We start from the raw sequence: 23,817 nt of genomic DNA, 5'->3' as shown, positions 1-23,817 counted from the left end.
GACTACAATGTTTGTGAAGGACAATGGCATCAACATTTCGCTCTTAGTTCTGGTGCCAAGTCCAAATCGCACCCTGCCCCACTTTGGTGATCATTTTAATTTAATGCCCTTTCATTGGAGTTGTTCAACTACTTCATCTGATTTATCAACAGTAGGGGCGTAAAACTGAACGATTTGAGACCATTAGGTGTTCCAGTCAGTTGCAACAGTATATTACTGTCAGAGTATGCTTCATGGTTAAGGTATGTCCGAGACTGGAGATTAGACTTTTCTGCTATAATCTTCGACGAAGTTGGAATTGCATTCAGTTGTACCGCTGATATTCGACTTGGATACGAAATTGGAAAGAGAACTAGCACAAGGTCATTCTCTAGTTTTCAGAATTTGATCCATCAATTGAAGTTACGATTAATGGATGGAGAGGGTCTTTAAGTAAGACTATTGGGGTGCTTTTTTGTAGAAGTTTTGTGTGCGGCTTGTTTTGTTCTAATTAAGTTACGTGGTTCATGCTATAGCAACGAGCCCTACAGGAGACAAATAAACGCAATTCTCTGTTGGCGGGGTTTCTTTCCATATTTCTATGTTATTATTGCTTCTACCCTCTAATATAGACACTTTATCTGAATTTTAATGGGGAGGCGCAAGATGGCATCGGGAATAGTGAACGGGCTTGAAATTTACTTGACATGCCATAATAGCATCACCTGGTGTCGACAAGTCAAAACGACAAGACAAGCCAACATTTTTCTACGCCTAGCCGCGTTCAAGATGGCGGTTTTGGAAGTTTGGAAGTGAAGCTTTGTCAGCTGTCACTCAGTGATTTTGAGTGCCCACTTTCCTACACAAACCAGGAAAAAGCTTCGTACGTTTTGGCAACGATTTGACTCATTCCATTCTTATCGGCATCGCTTATCCGAAGTTACTCATAAATTATGATGATTCACTATCTGCGTCTCCTAATAAATAAAAACATTTTACGCGTCTAAACGACCGAAATACGAAGCCGCGATATACTTCTGCAGTTCCCCCCCTCTAGCCCCCCCCCAGCCCGCAACCGAGCGAACCGACGAGCAATAATTTCCCGCAATTAACGCTAATTGAAGCCGGAGAGATAAAACTCGGGGAAAGGGCATAGCCGAGAGGCCGAAACAATTACCCGAACGTGATATTATTTTATTTACCGTAAAGATATGTTACGCAAACAGACCAATTGACCGGCTCGGGGGGCCTCTAACCTCTTCATTAATGTGAGTCAAACATCGCTAATCGAGGAGCCGAGAGAAATACGGAGCCACCCATATAATATGCAATCACGATAAATGAGACTGACGGTGACATTTGAACCTGGCCGGGTATATATATCGGAGCTCGGCTTATTATTTTTTCTATTAAGCGTTTTAACGAGGCAACGATTTCGGTTTACGAAGACGACGACCAGGTCGTTCACATCGCGACGTCAAGGATCGAAGGTTTTTTCCTTTGGGAAACCCCACCCAGTCAGATTCTCACACCATAGAACAAAACAAGACGAGAACAGTCACTCTTACAGCTAGATTAATGTCAGGTGCTAAGGAGTGCCACGAAGTGCTTAGAAAGAGTCGGGAAAGAGTGGGTCATCTTTTTATGTTTCCAGATTCTCACACATCACAATAAAACAATTTTCTCTTGCTTGAAGGATTTGGTCTACTCTTGAGAAATTGCAAATAGAATGCCTTTTTTTTTGCTTTTTCGAATCACTCTGGGACGCTCGATATGAAGATTGGCTTAGTCATTGAGAATGCTTAGAATATTCAGAATGAAACGGTCATAGGCAGAATGTAGAGGCAGAAGCGACGACTGCCTTGTAATAAAGAGCAAGGTTATCGGTAGAAGAGGATTGAGCAAGAGATAATTTTCAGGCTCTAGAAACGTGAGAGATGCCGGCAAGGCAGAGAACGGTTTGAGGATGTTGAAGCCAGTCTTCAATAAGAAGAAGACAAATATTTAGATTTTTTTAAAAGCTATAAAAAAATTGATAGATACGGGTATAAGTTTTGATAAAAAGAAGACTTTCTGGCTCAACTTTTGGCTATCTGATAACACCCAGCAGTTTGACCATATATCACATGTATATTATTCTATATTAGACTTGTTGGATGCTAGGAATTCTCACGATACAAAAACTGGACTCTGACGAAGTCCATGAACTGAATCGCTAATAACTAAGCTGTTTTCAATGCACAAGCACTATATAGAAAGTGAAGAGCAAGTTGTAGCCAATCTTCAAGAATACAGAAGCAATATAAAGAAATTGGTAGATATGACCAGAAAGAAAAAAAAATAGAATTGATTCTATGCAGAATATTAAACTTTCTCATTTCCGGCAAATCTGTCCTGTGAGTTTGCTCTAATTTATAAATGTGCCAAGCAATGCATTCCATACCTAAGAATATACAAGCAGCGCCCTCAGGGCTCAGGAAAAAAAGTGACACATTGAAACATTCCATCAGATTTTCATCACGTTTCAACAATAACTCATAAATACTTGCAATTATAGAGTGTTACTTAACATTATTTAATTTGTGTTTCCCAATAAGTTAACATGCATTTGTGATGGCATGGTATTTTTAAAATTATTTCGGTCAATTAACATTAAAAAAACTGACCGCTCAATTCCACAATCCTAATAGAACAAAAACACTGTCTAGAAGCAACGTCTAAATAAAATTCAAATTCAAATTCGGAATTGTTATGTAAAAAAAAATTATGTATAAGGAGAGCATTTTCGCTGTTAAAGTTATTATATTCACACCGACATTTATTATCTCAAAAAACTAAGTCACTTCTGTGTGACACTTTAATAGTATAACATTTTAATTTTGCTGATACAATATATAGATCATTTCTGGATTCTGTTGATATTAAAAGGATACAAAACTAACCAAAATTCTGATGTAGGACTAAGAGTTTCATATAAGCTTGAAGAGTTGGGACGGCTTTCCATGTCTGTATTACAAAATAATTGAGTCAAAATGTCCTCCTTATCTTCATGAAATACTAACATACGGTACGGATGTTCAAAACATAAATATTTGTTAACTATACCTGTGCATAAAATATAATTTTTTTTAAAGTGCTTCTCCTATTAGATTGGGTTTATAATTAATAAATATAAAATAATAGTATAGTTTGCAACAAGTGCGGTAAACGCCATTTGTTGCATACTATACTCTTTCTACGACCGTTAGTTTTTGGGTACATTTTTCGCAAAACAACATGAATACATTCACTGACATGACTGTCAGAATTGACAAACGTCAAAGTTCAAAGCGTGGAAAATATCTCCGAAAACATTCGATTGCTTCCAAATCCGTGCGGTAAAATCCCGGAAATGTCCGAAGTGGCTCGGATTCATGGGAAACGAAACTGACTTGGTAAAGTGACGCTTCCCGCACGCTAGATCGGTGGGTAATTAAGTATTTTAAAGCCGGGAGTAGAAAAATGATTTTACCCAATGTATTTGCATTTTGCTTAAATAAAGAAATATCTTTTTTCTCTTTTCCTGTAGCCCTGTATTTTTTATTTCTTCCTTCCTTTCTTTTTCTTTGTATTCTGTCATTCTTCTATACCGATCTGTACATAAGGTAAAGCTAAATTATTGTATTTAAGGCGGATATGAAATGTTGTGATATGTATTATTTCTTTGTTGCATCTTTTTTTTCAATGGAACGCCCTGTATATTACATATGTATTTAACAGAATATCTAATTCCGATTACAATGATGTAACACTATTTTACTCCACTCGTTTTTGACAAATCGGCAAAAATAGGAAATTTTTATGTAATTTCAAAGAGTGCCATGACTGACTGCAACAACAATAATTATTTACAAATTGAAGTGTAACAAAATCACTAAAATTAACAAGACACAGTAAAGTAAAAAATTATTTAACTATTCCAAATACTGCTGTATGTGAACATATTTCTCATACCCTCTATTCGTATGATATCTTGCATTTAGTAATGTTTCCGGATTGTCTCTTAGCTGATTGATTGCCTTTAAAATCCTTTGCCGAAGTTCCACGACATTATTACAAGGAGTTCTGTGCACGTAATTTTTTGTGTCCCCAAAAGAAAAAATCCATTACATTTAAGTAGGGACTGTTGACTGGCCAATCCATAGTTCCACCGTTCTCTATCCAAGCCCTGGGATATTCCATTTTAATTTTTTTTTAACTTACACAACATTGTGAGAAGGGGCACCGTCTTGCTGCCATACAATCAGCGCTGATATATTTAGGGGTAATTTTTTTATATATTGTTCTATTTGGTGCTCTAGGAGTTGCAAATAATGATCTCCAGTTACCTTTTGATCTATAAATATCGGACCCAAAATATGCCCATCTATGACACCCACCATACTTTAATTGATTGATACCCATGGGTTTTTATTTTGTGTATTTGTATAGGATTAATTAAAGGCCAATATCGCGTATTACAACCCTTTCTTGTGGTGAACGAACTTTCATCAGTGCATAAAATGTTTATCAAAAAACTATTATTCTCATTTAAAAAAATCCAAACAAAACTGCATCCTCCTTTGACTAACCAAAACTAACCAAAACTGCCAAATTTTGCTATTAAACTTTTTCAATTAATGTGAAAATTTAGACCAAAATTTAAACTTTGAATGCCTGGTTCTCCGAAACCAGTTTGTATGAGGCTCGATCTTATATTTTGGTGTCTAGTACCTCCAGTTTAGAGATTGTCTATGCTTTATGGAAGCTGTCGCTGACGAGAGACTTATATCCGACTTTGCGATGCGTTTTCCAGAAATTATGACTTATTTTTCATAAATTCTGACCTAAGTCAGAAATTCTGATTTAACTCAGAAATTCTAACTTATTTTTCAGAAATGGTGATTTGTCATAAATCTGACTTAACTCAGAAATTATGACTTATTTTTTAGAAATTCTGACTTAATTCAGAAGTTATGACTTCTTTTTCATAAATTCTGACTCAACTCACGAACTCTGACTTTTTCATAAATGCTGACTTATTCTTCAGAAATGCTGATTTGTTATTCACAATTCTGACTAAACTCAGAAATTATGAGTTATTTTCTAGAAATTCTGACTTAACTCAGAAATTCTGACTTATTTTTCAGAAATTCTTATTTATTCCTCAAAAACTTATCTTATTAAACGAAGACAAACATTTTATTGTTGGTGGCCTTTCAGCATTTTCGTATATATCCAACACAAAGAGCGGCGCTGCTATAATACGCGGAGACTTACCACTTGGGCGTTAGGTGAGTGCAGGAGCTCGTGTTTCTCCAATTGTTCCTTGGCCGGAAACGAAGTACTGCACTGGGCGCATCCGTAGGGTCCTCCGGGCCCAGCCAGTGGCGGAACCGGAGACGCCGGAGCTCCGGTATGCGGCAGACCGTTTTCCGCGGACACCGCGAGTTCGGAATGGACGATCTCTATGTGCTCTTTCAACGCCTGGAACGTTTGGCATCCTTTCTGACATTGCGGACACTTGATGAAGTATTCCGTCGCGGCGGCGACACCGAGCTCCTCCTCTTTTATCGACGACGTGCCGTTCACCAACGTCGGGGCCGCTGAAACAATCGACGTGTAGGAAGAGAAAAAAACGATAAATAAAGTTTCAATCAAAATCCGTTTACGAAACTCGAAAATAGACGGATAGAGATTTTTACGGAGGAAGTTTACGCGATGCGGACGACGGATCTAACGCACCTGTCATTTTCTAAATAGTTGCGGCGCGTCGACATCTGACGGACGTGTAATTTCTTTTGGATTGTTGCCGCGTAGCCGTGGATATTTTGAAAAGTGTCGAAGAAGAAAAACGTCAAGGGTGTTTGGTTTTTTAACATTACGACCTCGATAAGCGGAATTAATCTTCGTTTAACACGGAATTAACTTGAGTTACATTTGTAATGTCATAAGACCTTCGTTTTGCAAAAAACTAGAAATTACTCTTCTGTGGAACTGTTTAGAATAAGGCAATTATTTTTTAAAACAACGGTTTTTCATATTTTCAAAAACAAAACCCAGCCAGGGTCCAAAAAGTCTTAGTTTTTAACATACAGGGTGTTAAATTAGATGGCGGTTTTTGTAAATATTTTTGAATAGAATTTGGTATAGTTACTAAACTCTTTAGGGGAGGCGTTGGAAAAATTTGCTCCACATTTTTTGTTTGTCGAATTTTCGTAATTTGGACTTCAGAATTTGAAAAACTGAAGTTTTCGACGTACCTCGCTACAACACATCGTTTTCGAGAAAAATGCTTTTGAAAATTTAAATACAAATTATTTTTTTTTAATTTTAATCTTTACAATCGAGGTGCAGATAAACAATAGTAAGCCTTGGAAGTTAATGACGCGTTTCATTTGTTTGTGTTGCTGGGTAAATAAAAATTAAATGTCATTAAATGTTAAATTATTTGGCAGCTTTCAATTTTGTTCTGCAAAAATAAGAACCAGAAATAACATTATCCATAAGCTGTGGGGAACTACGTAGGGTCCTCCTGCAGTACCTGGATTAGTCTACTCCACTTCGGAGTGGTATTAGCGGCACTCTAAGATCAACCTCTACAGAATGGCTGCTACATTCCGCACCCGGACCTTCTACGAAAATCAGCTCTTCTCCTTCTTCGGCATTTTCCTTTACGAGTTCGCCGTTTTCATCCTCCACAGTTCTCTTACATTCCAGTCCCCTACTATCAGATGTCTATCAATCATCGTATGTCCAATGTCTCCCATCTTGGTGATTGTCGTCTTCTTTGTCTTCCCCCTGGAGGTTCCCATTCCAGTACTCGTTTTGGCCACCTGTGTTCTGGCATTCTTTGTACGTGGCCACACCATTGTAACGCGCTGTTTTCTAATTTCCTTGTTATCAAGCGTGGTTGTCATGGACCATACTTCTGTTCCATATAAGGTGATATTTTGTATTATGCTTTGGAAGATCCTTTTTTGTTTTCTTTGGTAAGAGTCTTATTCCATGAAGTGCTCTTGTGGCCGGTTTTCCTCGCGCCATTTTAGTCTCTATATCGCTTACACATGTACCATCTCGGTGTATTGTTGATCCTAGAGACTTGGAAGTTTGGCAACTATTATTAATTTCGTCCTCTAAATTCAAATCCAAATCTGCAACTTGTCCAGTACATAAATATGAGGTTTTATCCATATTTATTTTTAGTCCCCACAGTTCGTACTCTTCTTTTAGCTTTTTTATCATGTATTCCATGTCCTCCTTTTCTTGTGCAAGAATAACTTGATCATCAGCTCTTCTCCGGAAGTTAAAAGCGTCCAAGACAATCCTCAACTCTCCATTCATCAGGATACAGCTACACTACTAGACTAGGATATAGAAGACCACCCATGCAAACTACCGTGGAACTACATTCCTCCCAATTCAGCGTAATAAACTTGTGGGAACAAGAATTGATCCCAAAATTGGCCACCTGGCAGAATATGGAGGACTCTAAGTAGAATACGCACTAACCATGGTAAAAAATGGGGTAAAGATCCGTTTCCAAATTGTGACTGTTAGAGAACATCCGAATAGAGCATCTAGTAGACTAATTGTTGTAAATCTTGATAATTTGGTGAAACCAGGTTTCTTCGAGTACGGGCGATTTGGTCTATTTTAAATTTCTTTGTAAGAAATTTGTTTGTATAAAAATGTCAAGCTGTGAGTACTATAAAATGTGAGACTACCCTTATTTTTGTAGGCGTAGACGAAAAAAATGGCATTTCAATAATAATAACGATAATTTTTCGCTTTACTTGATAAACGGGCGCGGAAACCGGCGTAAAGTTTGCTTATAATTGTTCTCGACAGGATGTTACTAATAAATTTTAAGTTGCTTTAATTATTTCCCCCGTTAAAGCACACGTATACCTACCCGCATGGGCGGCGCGCGGCGGGATTTTCCGCCGACAAATGCTCCGAAAGTAGAGAGAATGCAACGTTTATTACGGGAATGATACCTTATTTCAGGATCTGTATAAAATATCAAAAAAACTTAAAGACAAAGTTTCTTATTTTTAGTACTAGTTATTATACATAAAATATGTGTAGAAAGCACGAGGAATTGGAAAATTACATTGTAGGAGTATAAAGCGAATCTTTAAGTTTTTTTTTCATATTCTTATAGGCTCTGTGATAAGATGTCTTCCCATGATGATCCTGTACAGGGTGATCTGTTATAAATGTCAATCGCCGTTAACTTTTTTCGTTTCAGATTGTAGAAAAAAAAAGTTCTATGGTACAACTAAAAGTTTTATTTCATATTATACAGGGAGCTACCACAAAGCAGCAGATAAAAGCATATTTTTTCTTGCTCTTTAAACGCAGGAAATGCCAAAAACCAAAATTCTATTTAGTAGGCCGTGGGTCGCCATTTTTTTCCTTTGCCGTTCCGTTGTTTCGTTAATTATTACTATTACAGTTTCGGCGTCTTAATTAAGCAATTTTGACAGAAAAAAATTGTTTATTTATGACATTTTCCGAAAAAAAGTTTTAGTTAGTTTTTGGAGAATCTGAAAGAAAAACAAGTGGCAGTCTTTTAAAATCATGTGCCTTAACGACTAACATGTTATAGGCTTATGCTAGAAAGACTAGAAATCGACCCCTATTTTTGCTAAAATTTTATGGACAGACGAATTTTCTTTTACAGCAACAGGGTTGCCCAACAGAATAAATTTACCTTTACTATTGGTCTACAGAAAATCCAAGTCAAACGTTAATTTAATTAAATTAAAAGGAACTGCATTTCATGGTGATAGATACGAAAGAATTGTATCAAAAGGTGTAGAAGAGTTTATAGATAAAATGCCGCTGCTGCCAAGTATATGGCCACCTAACAGTCCAGACCTTACTGGTCTAGACACTTTTTTATGGGGTCCTTTAAAGAATAAAATTTATTTTACTAGGCAAGACAACATTAATTTAATAAAAGAGAGGGACTGAAATAGATAACATAAATACGAATCATTCTATATCAATCAATCAAAAATCAAGCTGTAGAAAAAATAAGAATGGGCTATCGACTATGTGTAGAAATAAATAATGTAGTTAACCACGCGTAAATCATACTAATAACTATGGTTATTGTTTATATAGTAGATATTAAATAACTGTGTTGCTGTGTCTTTCACTTACACCTTGTATTAAACTTTCTATACGCGCTTATCGTGACTGCAAATTTTTCGCCTCCGGACTGCCCCCCCCCCCTGGAATTTCGAAGCAGCGAAAAAAAAAAGCCGGCACGCTCGTGTCCCCGCTTATATACCTTGTCTGTTTATGATTGAATTAAAACCTTTTGTCAGACAGCAAAATGCGGTTTGTAACAAATGTAGGTACAATATGGTCGCAGCGAGCGGTAAAAATATTATTTTAACGTCCAAACATTTACGTTACAAAGAGGTTTTATATATTCCTATTTTCGGATTATTTAGGGGCGAGATTTTACTGAAATTTTCGCATAATTTTTAACAATAAAATAACGTTTAGTAATATCTGACGAAATAATAAAGAAAAGAATGAATCATGTACGCAGCAGATTGACTGACCTGCCCTCTGGTGACCACAAATATATTTAATTGGCTGATAATACTAGGTAATTAATTATCTCGTCTTGACAACAAAATAACTGTTACACCTCAGCTGCCTAACTTTACCTTACGTGTTCTGGGGATTTTAGTTTACCTCATGCTGTTTGGCAAAATAACAATCTTAGCTCTTCAGCTATTACTATCTCCTTACGACCTCAGGACACTGCACGTGTATATTGAACCCAGCACCTGCAGCTTCCACAACTTACAATTTATTTCAACCGAATCAATCTGTAACACCTCACAACGGGGCCTTTTGGATTCAACAACCACACTTCTGACTTCAATTTTAGTTAACTCACTCTGCTGATGATTTCGATTAATTATCTGGTCAAGGCAAAAATTGAGGAATTGCCATTTGCTGATTACTTGACCACTGTTATCCATAGAACAATTTCTAGATTCATGGTTTCATAAGGAGATGTATCCAGCACTTCATCAGTGTAAATGCATTAAAAATTTTGTACTTTACAATTGCATATTTCGGGGTACTTCTCGTGCTGAATATGATGATGCTAATATCAATGCGTCATGCTGTTACAGTTGCATAATAAAGTCTATAATAATTTATTAATAAATAACTTAATGGTATTAGCGCTGTAGTATTCTATCTTAATTTTTTTAACCTGGAATATTTGTTCTATTTTATTCTGTTGCTACGAACTTAAGTTATTAATAATAATTAATAATTCTATTGGTTGTTGTTGTGAATCGAAGATTTAACGCAAATTGTAATTGGGCTGCGTCCGTTGAAAAATAAATGCACAAATAAATAAGGCAGTCGTTTTGTGGGATCTAGCAGTATCAAAACATCGCCCATTACAGCTGAACATTTTAAGGGTCTTCTGCGAAATAGGTGATGCTCTAAATAAAACGATGAATACAAAACTAAAAATCGTTAGTTCAAAGTGGCCCAAAATCTACATTTTTAAGGCCCGAAAGGCAAATTTGAAAGTAAAAAATTGAAAAACGAGTGTAACGTCACTGTTCATCGATTGTTGTGGCCATTTTCTGTAAATATTTATTCAAATATTTTTTAAATTGGATTTTCTAGAAACACCTACACTTATTACAGGACTACTCAGACTTCATAAAACGATGACTACAACTGGCATTTTATTTTAGCTTCTCAGTATTAAGAAATGTTTAATGTGTATAATAATATAGGCAATGTTTTTTGTTTTATATAATTCATTGTCATAACTAAGCAATGGAGAAAATGCAAGACGCATCTGTTTTGTACAAAAATGCATTCTTCTACTCCCTTCTGAAAAATGCCTAATTATACAGAGATCTAGCGTGCAGGAAGGCTCAATTTACCACGTCAGTTTCTTGTCCCACGGACATTCTGACAGTCATGTCAGTGAATATTTTCGTGTTTGGTAAACTTTTTAAGTCGCTCGTTTATGAAACACTCGCTCCGCTGCGCTCCGCTTGTGCCAAATAAACTCGTGATTCCGATGCCGTTTACCACATCTGTTGCATAATATACTATAACTAACTAAACCAAGAGTGAAACAAAATTTAGTATTAATAAAAACAAATTATTCTTTTTTGTACTCCTATTGTACCTATAGCACTCACAAAATTGGCAGCCACCTCTGTTTCTAAGACAGAAGTTTCAGGTGTTGAATACGTAAAAAATTATAGGTTTTCCGAAGAACAGATTTAATTATAAATAAATAGTACTGGTTTTATTTGAAATAACATTAATGTGCATAATTTTTCATATAATAAAAATCAACATTTGCCTTTTTTTTCGCTACTTAATCCCTCAAAGTCAACGGTAAATAGCTACTTATGAAGTCACTAAAAAACATCATTCACAATAATTCATTAAAAAAAAATAACATTTGACTCTTCTCGGTCGCTTGTAATTGAGTCGAGATCCGCCCCCCGCCGTGCGGGTCGTCGTCAATCGCGCGGACAAAATGGCTGACGAATAACCTTGACCGGGGCGCATAAATCGCGGAATCATATAAATGGAGCCCGTAAATTTTCTTCCGTGGTGGTAATTTTGATGCAGTCCGTCGATCGTTTTGTTTTTCCGGACGGCTGTCGCCCGAAATTTTCGGTTTTGATTTAAAATGGCGCGTCAGAAAAAACGCCGATAGATAATCAGTCAGTCTGCGCTATCGGTTTTAACGTTATACAGCGTGGATTCATCAATACAAGGCCCCAAGCGTGTACCTCGGTTTGAAATAAGAAAAACAGATTGTATAAACACGGCCGTGGGTATTTACGGAATTTAAATTCAGGTAAACTAGTGGTCCGTAATAGAAAATAATTTTATACCTACCTGTGTTAAATATTCTTTGCTTTGGTATACTTCTTAGTTTGGATTAATTATCAATCCATGACGTGCTGAAAAATCTGTTCTTTTAAATCGGTATTGATCAATTTTTGAGCTGTATACTGGGGTCAGGGTGTCATCAGCATAAAAATATGCCGTAACATACGCGATACAAAATTGCTGATGTAAATTGTAAATAAAAGTGGCCCCAGTATGGAGCCTTGCGGCACACCGCAACTGACGTTTATCTAGCTGATTGACCTAAACTTGTATCAACATACTGCACTCGGTTATCAAGATAACTTTTTCGTGACAGTTGGTGACATACAGTGTCGAATGCCTTCGAATAGGCCAAAAGCACCAAATATGTAAACCATAAGTGAATTTTGTAAGGATAAGTCTAGAAATCAGCAAAGAGGTACGTCTGGGCGCTGCACTCTTGCCTTTTTTTAATTTTCCTCGTCGACATTACCTGAATAAAAATTATTATTATTATTATTATAAGGGAACAACAATATTCAAGCAGCATAAACCAACAATACGAGGTCTGTCAATTAGATTCCCGGAAAAGTGGCAACACTGCGACTCTCGTTATGCTACGGCGTTCGCGTTGTGTCATTCGAAAGAGGATTCATTTCTACGTCAGTCTGTGCAAGTTTCGTCTCGATCGGTTGTTCAGTTCGTGTGTTACAGTACTTTGATCATCGGCGTGTTTGGACCCCTTGTCGCGAAAATGTGTGCTAAAAAAACTGAACAAAGAGTAGTGATCAAATTTTTGGTCAAACGTGGTGTAAGTTCCGCGGAAATTATGAAACAGTTAACCGACGTGTACAAGGATGATTGCCTGAAAAAAACAGCTGTCTACGAGTGGGCTAAGCGGTTCAGGGAAGGCAGGGAGTCGGTGGAGGACGATTCACGTGAGGGAGCTCCCTCCACCTCTCGAACGGCACAAAACGTCGATCGCCTGCGCGTGCGTGTGCTCGGAGACCGTCGGGTAAGCCTCAGAATGTTGGAAGACGAGTTGGGTATCAACAAGGAAACCATTCGACAGATGCTACACGAGGATTTAGGGATGCGCAAGTTGTGCGCGAAAATGGTTCCCAAAGTGCTCACAGTTGAGCAGAAAGAGCTTCGTTTATCCATCTGTGAAGACATGATTTCTCGAATTGAGGAGGAAGGAGAAGACTGGATGTCAAATCTTATTACCGGAGACGAGTCTTGGGTGTTCCAGTATGACTCTGAGACCAAACGACAGAGCATGCAGTGGGTGGAAAAGGGGGGGAAGCGCCCCACAAAAGCCAGAATGTCGAAATCAAAAGTGAAATCATTGCTCATCGCATTCTTCGATATTAATGGAGTTGTACACCACGAATACGTTCCAGCAGGTCAGACAGTCAATGGGAAGTTCTACATTGAAGTTTTGAAACGTCTGAAGGCCCGTGTGTTTCGTGCACACGTGGCCGGAATTGGCCGAACGTGGATGGGTGCTGCATCACGACAACGCTCCAGCCCACTCCTCATTCGCAGTTCGCGATTTTTTGACCAAAAACGGCATTCCAACGCTTCCGCACCCCCCCCCCCCCCCCCTACAGACCGGACCTGGCCCCCTGCGACTTTCATCTCTTTCCACAATTGAAGTTCTACCTCAAGGGCAACCGATACGACGGCGTCGAGGAGGTGCAACGTGTCACGACTCGGGTGCCGAGGGACCTATCTTCAGGGGCTTCAGGGGGTGCTTCCAATGGTGGATCCAACGGTGGCGCCGGTGCATCGAGCTAGAGGGAGACTACTGCGAAGGATTATAACTTAATTTTAAGAATTTATGTATATTCCGGACCGTCCGGGCACTTTTCCGGGAATATAATTGACAGACCTCGTATGTTTCTTATTAAACCGATAAATTCGTATTCTCAGGTAAATAGAAATGAAAATTTTTTTGTTTTAGTAACAGTAATTTAGATTTTGCAAAGCAAAGTCAATTTAATATTAGTCAAAGCAGAACTAACAATATTAATAATATTTGCAATAAGCGGATCTAATAATAATAATAACGAATATAATATAATAGAGACTAATAATAATAAAAATAATAATAATAATAATAATAATAATAATAAAGAAAATTGCAAGGCAGCTCTAGGATGTTCATCTTCAGTTTCTTCAACAAAAAACCCGTTGACATTTTTTATTAAATCTAAAAGTCGCGTTTAAAATAAAAATTAACAATAAACTTATTATGTAATTTAATTAGTTAACTATTTTCGCATGTTTGAGGTAGAAACACGGTAGGGACGCCCCTGCCTCGCCCACCACTTATCAAACCGCGTTCCGCACGTGGCCCACACCCCTCCCGGGTTGTTCGACAAATAACGGGACTCGTTGTTTTTGCGTATGAAATAGCTCTTGATACGCACGTTGTTTTTTTTTTCCTTTCTTTTTTTTTCTCGACTCGAATCGATACAAAAGCATTTTATTAAAGTTGGACGGGGTCCAAGTGTAATAATTAAACACGACGGCCAGGCCGCGACACAATCAGTTCACAGACGATGTTCCCGTTTTTTTCTAGTAAAAATTTTTCTTCGTATAAACAGTTAACCATTTTTAACAAATTCTCGCGTATTCGGTCAAAAAACGACTTTTTTAGTTTTTTAGTTATACGCGGCGTCTCAAAAAACGTCCCCCTTACTACCTCGATTTAAAGAATATTAAAGTATAATGTTAGCTTTGGTTAAAAAAGATCTATAAAAGGTATCGAAAATATAGACAAATTACCCTGAGACCTAACATGTTGATAAAGTTATCCCAAAGTACAAAAATAATAGACATTTTACCTTTACCTTTACCTAGTAATTAATTACCAGTGCATTTCTTTTTTTATCAATTATTTGGTTGTACTTTTGCATGTTCTTATTGATATTTAATTTGTTGGGATAAGTTTATCGTAATTTTTTTCATAGATTAGTTAATTCATTAAAAAACAATAATGATTAGTTCGTACTCACGCGTGACAATTGTATAATATAATTTATTAGTTTCGTGAGGAAACTAACCAAAACCAACCAGTTATTTTTAAAGTTATTAAAACAAAACATCATTTTTCCCAAAACATTTCAATTTGGGGACAGAATAAGCAGCACATTAATTTAAAAAAAGGAACAAGGAGTCAACAAAGTGGTCCAAGAACCGACCCTTGTGGCACACCGTTATTATCTAGCTTTCTATTTGTTCCCATCACTACCGAGAACTTTAAGCTTGTAGTTAAGCGGTTTAACATATTTTACTTGTCTAAAATTTCTAATAGCTGTAACGTAACCATTTTGTAATCAAAATTGTCGAAAAAAATGGCGCAAAACTCACCTAAACGTCGTTGCGGATCAAAGGACTCGCAAGCAAAGCAACAATTCATAATAGTTTCAACAAAACTGACCTATGACTGCCGTTATCTCTTGTCTTTTCTTCTCGATTTCAATTCGTTATCTCGCCTTTGTCACGTGTTCTTCAATCGGTCGCTATCTTCTTTTTTGTGTGCGTTTGTAACGTGCTTCGGCGAAATTTACCTTGCCTTTGGCCTCCCCACGCCTGATAACGCGCGGTCCTCTTTTGTTTATGGCAGTATAATAATGTTAAATATTGTAATTAGTTATTAGGAATCGTTTTGTGAAGCAATAATGATGGTATCTCGATGTCGGCTACCTAAACCAAATAATAAATAAGTTTGCTATTAAGATTAGTTTAGTCAGACCACTAACGTAATCTGCCGTTTTATTTGGTCAATGGTGAGGCACAATACATACCAAAATATATTTTCAAGCAAAAAATATTTTTTTTAAATTTATTTAGAAGTAAAAATGTTTTGAACCGCTTTTAAATCACTTTCCTATTCTGATTTATAAAAATGTGATATTTTATGGAGACGAAACATTGTTTATTTAGTAATTTATGTATTTTGATTTGTACTTTAATTTTGTAACAGTTTCTGATTCAAGGTTCTACGAGGTGTGTTCAAAAAGTAAATGGACGGCCTACGTATATTCGATCTTCGATATTTTTTTCAGTTGTGTTGTACATATGGCCGTACTGCCCTTAAAAAAAATGGGATAAAGAATTCGCATAAACTTTTGTGTAAAAAATGAAATACAGTCTACTTTGATAAAAAAAATGTTCATAAGTGGTACAAGGTGTTCCAAGATGGACGCCGATGACGAACCTCGCTCTGTACGCCCCAGCACGTCAATAACTGATGATATATGATATATATGGTTATGACGTCGAAACTAAAGCGAAGTCTTTCCAATCAAATGTCAAAGTTTTGTTTACTGATTTCTTTGATTATCATCAAGAATTTTTACCACAAGGTTGTACGGTGTTACTTTGAAGTTATGGATTTTGCCTGTTCACTCATTGTTGCTTGTGTCTAACCTTTTGGCCAAAAACAAAAACCACAATCAGCCATCATATTCGGCAGGTATGGCCCCTGCGACTTTCTCCCGTTTCCACAATTCAAGAAACCCATGAAAGGAAGGACGATTGGAAAGCTGGAAGAACGCGAGTTTATACCAGAAATGTTTGGAGGATTGGAAATAACGTTCACCTAAGTGTATTATATATCTGGAGGGAATTACTTTGAAGGGGACAACATTAACTTTAATAAATCAATAAAATCTATGTCAGCATCTCCAAAAATTGTATTAAAAATTAAATAACAATTCTAATTTAAGAACATAATATTTTCTGTTAGAACGTTCGCAAGCAGTTTTCCCATTCTAATTTTGTATCTCTGGCGTCTGTATTTTGTTTTTTTGTTTCATTGGGGCTTAATTTTCGACTTGCTTTGGGTTTTGAAGTTTCGAAATTATTTTATTCGAAAACCACGGTATCGAAGTTTCTGTATTTTTCTCTAGTAATGTGTAATGTGTCTATTGCTTGTATTTTTTGTTTCTGTTCTTATCACTCTGTGTTTAGTGTGTCCTACTTCTGATGGTTTTATTAAGTAAGCGGGCGTGTTGCGACTTTCGTAACCCAAAACAGCTTTTTCGTGAAATTAAAGATGCCATGGACTTTTCGATTGAGGGTGATTTTGAAAATTTTCCTTTTTTTTGGCCTAGGATACAGTAGAGTAGCGAGTTTTATCATGAAACTCGCAAATTTTGATAGTGGCCAAATATGTCAAAATGCGACATTTGACCTGTTTGACATTGACATTGTATTTTTTTCAGTTTTATTTTAGTTTCTTCTTTCACTTACATTTAATGAGAAATGTATTTCAAGTAAATATCAGCAATCTCATTAAGAGTAATAAAAATACAATAAAAATCATTTGAAACACTTTATTTTAACGATAAAAAATAAGGCAGTTTCAGAAGCAAGAGACTACGTCAAATAAATCTCCGTACACTATTATTTCTTATGATAAATTGAAAAGTTTCTTAAAGTCTAATATTTTGTACAATTGCCGTTTGCTTTAAGCCATTTTTAATGCACCACCTATTTTTTGATTTTTTGTCACGTCCTGGAAATATTTTTTCACATCCATTTAGAAATTTTATTATTATCACTACTAAAGGACGTAAAGCCGTAGAAATCGCTAATTTATGTGTAAAGGAAAGATCTTATATGACTTCAAAAGTTAACAAAAGCGGTACACAAATTTGTATCACATTTTCAAGTAAAGCCAAAATAGTAAAATAAAATATTTTGGATCTGTAATGCCATTTTCGTCAAGTCCATGGCATGTAGATTACATCGCAGGAAACATACATTGGAAATATTATATTGAATATGTTTTATTTTGTGAAAATATTTACTGGAAAATATTCACTGGTTTTATCTGTCAGTAAAATAAACATCCAACAATTAGTGTGTTCTTTAGTATTAGTTTATGCCTTGTGCAGTGAACAAAACGGTGTATGTAACTCGAAAGTTCCAACTATATCAGTTGGTTCCCCAAACTCTGGTAGATTTATGTTATGGTTCATATCTTCTTCGTCAGTCAAGGTATCAACGTCGGGTGGAATATAGACCGCGTCAATATGTTCTGTAAATATTTTTTCACGTTATTTTTAGCATAAATTTATAAGGAATCGAATGCTACAATACATAAGAATACGTAAATCCAAATAATACTTACGACTTTCATTGTTATTGTCCTCATCCATCACGATCTCCTCCATAGCCGCCTCTGATTAATTTTGAGTCAAATACCTCGGAAATGAAATATTTTAAGAACTATAACGTTCACACTAATTGTTGGAATGTTTATTCTACATGCGCTACAGCGGTGCATTCACGCACCAGTAATATTTTCAAAAAATAAAGCATATTCAATACATGCTATAAACTTAACAAAAATGGCAATACAAATCCAAAATATTTAATTTTACTATTTTGGATTTACTTGAAAATGTGATACAAATTTACGTACCGTTTTTGTTAACTTTTGAAGTCATATGTAAGATCTTTCCTTTACACATACATTAGCGATTTTATGTCCTTTAGTAGTGATAATAATAAAATTAAAATAAAAATATTTCCTGGATGTGACAAAAAAAAATCATAGAATAGGTGGTGCATTAACCACTGGGACAAAATGGGTTAAAGCAAATGGCAATTGTACAAAATATTAGACTTTAAGAAACTTTTCAATTTATCATAAGAAATAATAGTGTACGGAGACTTATTTGACATAGTTTCTTGCTTCTAACACTGCCTTATTTTTTATCGTTTAAATAAGGTGCTTCAAATGATTTTTATTGTATTTTTATTACTCTTAATGAGATTGCTGATATTTACTTGAAATACATTTCTTATTAAATAACCGACTGTAATAGGGGGTGTGTATTATCGATGCCAATTTCATATTGCACACGGACGGACAAGTTTCTTTTGAGAGCTAATTATTTTGTTGTAACAAATTATGTTATTTATATGAACGGGACACCCTTTATATATGACGGACTCATTTTTAATTGGTACAAGGCGCAATAACCTCCGTATAAAATTGCGACGGGACGCTTTATCAGGTGAAGCTGTGTCGGCGCCAAACGGTCAACCACAAAAATAAATAAACAGTCTGCGCGGCATTCTGAGTCAGTTCTTGAAAGTTGGCGGTTGAGTTATCAAATTTTTTCTCCGAATAAGTAACTAATTAATACCATGCGTGACGCGATGCCAGTGTCCAAGTCGATTGTGGCACTGTTGACGGCAAACAAATATGGCCGTCCAGAAGTTTCCCATAATGTTTACTTATTTATCTTTCAGTCTTCAGTGGTTTTTGGAAAATAGACACTTCTTTGCCTTATCGTCTTTAAAACTACTTCGAAAGAACATTAAAGGCCCGTTAATAGACAAATAAAGTGCGGATTGTGTTTTTCGTCTTTTAATTAATCACAGAATTTTTTCTATAATTACTCACTCTCTTTTCCTTTTGCTTATATTTTTTTCTTTACTACGGGTTCTCTTGTTGGATATAATATACAGATTAATTGTGTTGGGTTAATGTTGAGTAGCCGTCTTACGAGATTTTAGTATTGTATACTCTGTATTATATATATATATATATATATATATATATATATATATATATATATATATATATATATATATATATATATATATATATATATATATATATATATATATATATATATATATATATCATGTATCTCAATTCTCAATACAGCCTATTATTATTATTATTATTTGTTATTTTTCCATTTCTACAGGTAAATACTTTGGACACGGCTTTCAGCAAGTGCCCAAACAGTTTTGTGATGTTACATCTGTCTTGTTATATATATATATATATATATATATATATATATATATATATATATATATATATATATATATATATATATATATATATATATATAACACCTATCTTCTTAATCAGAGTCGTACTGCGAAGCATAAGCTACCAGAGTTTTTTGATACGGTCAGGTTGTAGTGGGTTGCTAAAATGTTTAAAAACAGATTCCTTTCTTTGTTTCTTTCTCCCCGCCCTAAAGGATTGTTTCTAATTACCCTTAACGTTAACTTCAATAATGTAAACATAGTTATATAAATAGTGTACAATGGGTGCATATTTGAAAGAATTCTGTTTAAAATTCCCTCCCTTGTTTGGTGTTTTACATATGTTCTGGTTGGCTGTACAGTTGGTATCATTGACTGGTTTTTTGGTTGTGGCTTTTTTAGGTTATTGCGAATTGTTAATAAGTTCCCGCACATTTAGTTTTCCTTCTCGACAATACGGAGTGTCATTTGTAACAAATCGGCTGTTTTTTTCATCTTTTAATATTTTATCAATCCGGATATTTTATTGACCTTAACGTTTTATGTTAGTGGGATTGTTTTGTAACGTTGTGGTGGATGTTAATATTTTTTACAATTGTAGATTTTTTCCATAAATTTCATCCATCGAGTGTTATGTTGATAGTTAGAACGGGCGAAACACTTTATTTTATATACCAATGTCATCTCTCTATATGTAGAGGTTGAAAGAGGCGTGTTGTGTAAGTTTTTTTTTCACTATTTTTTGGTTAGATTGTTAACTCTGATGAAGTGTTTTTTTTTTGTTCTCTATATGACTTAGTGTCCTGATGAAGCCTGTATCCATGGGCGAAAGCTAGATATTACAATAAATTGCCACTTTGCTTTGAGCTTCAACATCTTTTATTGCTCCCTTTACGGCGATCCATCGAAGTTGGGGTGATCCCAATAATTAACAGTTTGTTTGTGTATATATATATATATATATATATATATATATATATATATATATATATATATATATATATATAATAAGATTAAACAATACAATTTTGATTAAACTGACTGAGCAATGACAAATAAAACAATAATAAGTGACACCAGCCCACTACATTATTTTTATCTAATAATCTTCTAACTCATTATGCATAACTTTATATTTGCTTGTTTCATTTTTTTTTAAACATTTATTTGTTTATCTATATCCTTACCAAATACAATATCAAATTCTCTAAACAGTGCTTAATAGCCCTGGCGTCGAGAATATCTACAATTACTTATCACGGTGTTGGAGAGATTTACTTTTTTACAATACCTAAATATGTTTTAATTGGATATATATATATATATATATATATATATATATATATATATATATATATATATATATATATATATATATATATATATATATATATATATATAATAAGATTAAACAATACAATTTTGATTAAACTGACTGAGCAATGACAAATAAAACAATAATAAGTGACACCAGCCCACTACATTATTTTTATCTAATAATCTTCTAACTCATTATGCATAACTTTATATTTGCTTGTTTCATTTTTTTTTAAACATTTATTTGTTTATCTATATCCTTACCAAATACAATATCAAATTCTCTAAACAGTGCTTAATAGCCCTGGCGTCGAGAATATCTACAATTACTTATCACGGTGTTGGAGAGATTTACTTTTTTACAATACCTAAATATGTTTTAATTGGATCAACAAACAGTCTAATTTTTTTCAAATTTCTTAGGTTTTCTGCAACGGTATGGTGTGTCTTCATAGTTCTTAAGTCTTATGTTCTTGACTACATTTGATAAATATTATTAAGATATATAGTTCTGTAATCATGCACATCGTCAGTCGCCATGATATTTACATTAAATTATAATACATAATAAAACAGTAGTTTCAAAATTCTGTTCTGAAGCACTCGAGCAGTTTTCTATATTATTGGTTAGGTTAATATGTTGAATTTTATCTATTTCTTGATTATTTATTATGTTGTGTTTGGATCTGCTTTTTTTGTTTTGTTTAATATTGCATATTTTGTTTTACCAATATTTATCTGTAGCTCAATATAATATAGGCAACTTAAGTAGAGATTAAGGTCACTATTTACAGTATTGTTCAATGCGTTTTCTTCCTCGCCTGTGTAAAGTAACACAGTATCATCAGCAAAAGCGAAGTATTGTGCTCCAAGCACATTTTTCAAAATTCGGCAAGAAGAGGGAGTACCGTAATGGCCCCAGCACAGAACCTTGACGCACCCCGCACTCAGCATATCGCTAAATAATATTCCTGTAAATCCCAAACAATGTAGCTTTCTTATCAAAATATCAATGTTAACTACTTCAGACGCATCTTTTAAATCAACAAATATTGCTATTACCAAAAACCCTTGATCAACTGTCCTGGAAATATAGTCCTTGTTTAACGAACTGAAACTGATCTATTTTTCTATCTATAATTTTCGAAAAAACGTTTATCACAACTGGAGTGTAATTATTCATATAATCTCCCTTATCGCATCTATCTTCAATGAGACAGAGGAAGAAATCTCGAATCTTGTAGACAATAAAATTGGAGATATATATAAATATATACCTAAGCTTAAAATTTAGGGGAGCTATGTTATTATTCATATATAACACGACTTCTATTTTGCTACGGACTGAAGATTCGAAAAATGATTACATAAATATAGAAGATTTAGAGGAACGAGACGTTTCACAAAAATATACAAGGCGAGCATATTCTGGTGATATTTGATCCTTTGGAAGCATTGGAGATAGATATTTAGTTAGTGGCTTCTAGAAGTCCTACAAGTTATTTGTTACAAATAATTTTTGTTTTATTTCTATGTTATTTAGATTATTTTTCCAAACAAATATATAACCCGCCTTAAAAGCGTTCACTTTTAACTAAAAATATTAACCTATAACCTAGAAATTATTTGATTCGCGACCCATTCGCGAAATTCATATGACAACAACGCAACAATCCCAAATTTTACTTCTCAAGTAGATCAACATTTTTTCGGTAGAGTCCGCGTTCAACAAGGTCGGGAGACCGGGGAAACTGTGGTAGGTCCGATAACTAAGTTGTGCGAATGTAATGCACGCATACGTGCAAAAGGAGCGACCAAAATACTATGCGAGCAATAAATTTTAATGCGTATTTTGTTTTCTGAAACGTATACCGCATATATATTCTAATTTTAAATGCAAGCGATCTGTCGAAATCGAGAAAATTGCGGACGTCGTGTCGAAGCCGGCGCGGAGTTGCATCGCACTCCGTTACTGTGGTCGACCGATAGATGGCGCGGGCGTCGCGAATCCGCGCCAAAATCGTGGGAAATAACACGCCGGGGTGATTTTTTCGATTAAAATTAAAGTTTTCCGATTCTTTTGCGTTGTAAATAAGCGAAAATGAAAGATTATTATGCATATATAAAAAAAACGACAGCAATTTAAAAGTTTCGATTAGTATTGAGCTTTTACAATATAAATCCACGAAACGTTAGTTGAACTAATGTTTAGACAAAGAAGATATAAAAAATTATCGTTTTCAAATTAAAAGATATATCTAAAGAATTATCTTTAACAAATATCACCTACATTTTCTACTGCGTATTTTTCTCCATCTCCATCATTAATTTATTTTAACATATGTTAAAGTATTAGCTATGAAAAGCATACGAAAATGAATGAAACAATTTTGTTTGGCTTATTTAAAAAAAAAAAAGCTCATTCAAATTTAAGTAAACACAGATTTCTTAAAAATGAAAAGTTAATTCGCTTCGAGGTTTATTACTTTGGTTTTATTAGGTTGATGAATGTAAAAAAATCTACAGAGGCATCATGCACATTTTTGAAATGAGAGTGGTATGAAAATATGCGAAAATTCAGAACCTTAACATTTTTTTTACTTTTTTAGTAAAAGTAATATCTTACTCTGTATTCTTTACTTAACTATATGAATAAAAACGCACAATACATACACAAAATGAGCTATCGAAAAACATTTTCTTTAATACTGGTTTATATAGGGTGTTGTCTAATTGAAAGTCAATAATGTAGGGGGCAGTTTTTGGCTCCATTTTAAAAAGAAAACATCATAT

The 23,817-nt window shown here is 34.9% G+C and overlaps 1 protein-coding gene across 6 annotated transcripts in view; it reads right to left on the bottom strand.

The window, feature by feature from the left end:
* LOC132701044 (zinc finger protein 1) overlaps positions 1 to 23,817 on the bottom strand; it is a 704,693-nt gene that overhangs the window by 14,441 nt on the left and 666,435 nt on the right. For all 6 annotated transcript variants that reach the window (XM_060668676.1, XM_060668678.1, XM_060668677.1 and 3 more), the window contains one exon: positions 5,278 to 5,603. In XM_060668676.1, the coding sequence (XP_060524659.1) occupies positions 5,278 to 5,603 (326 nt within the window). The remainder of the gene's footprint in view (positions 1 to 5,277; positions 5,604 to 23,817) is intronic.

Source organism: Cylas formicarius, unplaced genomic scaffold (assembly GCF_029955315.1).
Source record: "Cylas formicarius isolate icCylForm1 unplaced genomic scaffold, icCylForm1.1 PGA_scaffold_4__25_contigs__length_36172078, whole genome shotgun sequence".
Taxonomy (NCBI): Eukaryota; Metazoa; Arthropoda; class Insecta; order Coleoptera; family Brentidae; genus Cylas; species Cylas formicarius.
This window is presented reverse-complemented; position numbering and strand designations above follow the sequence as displayed.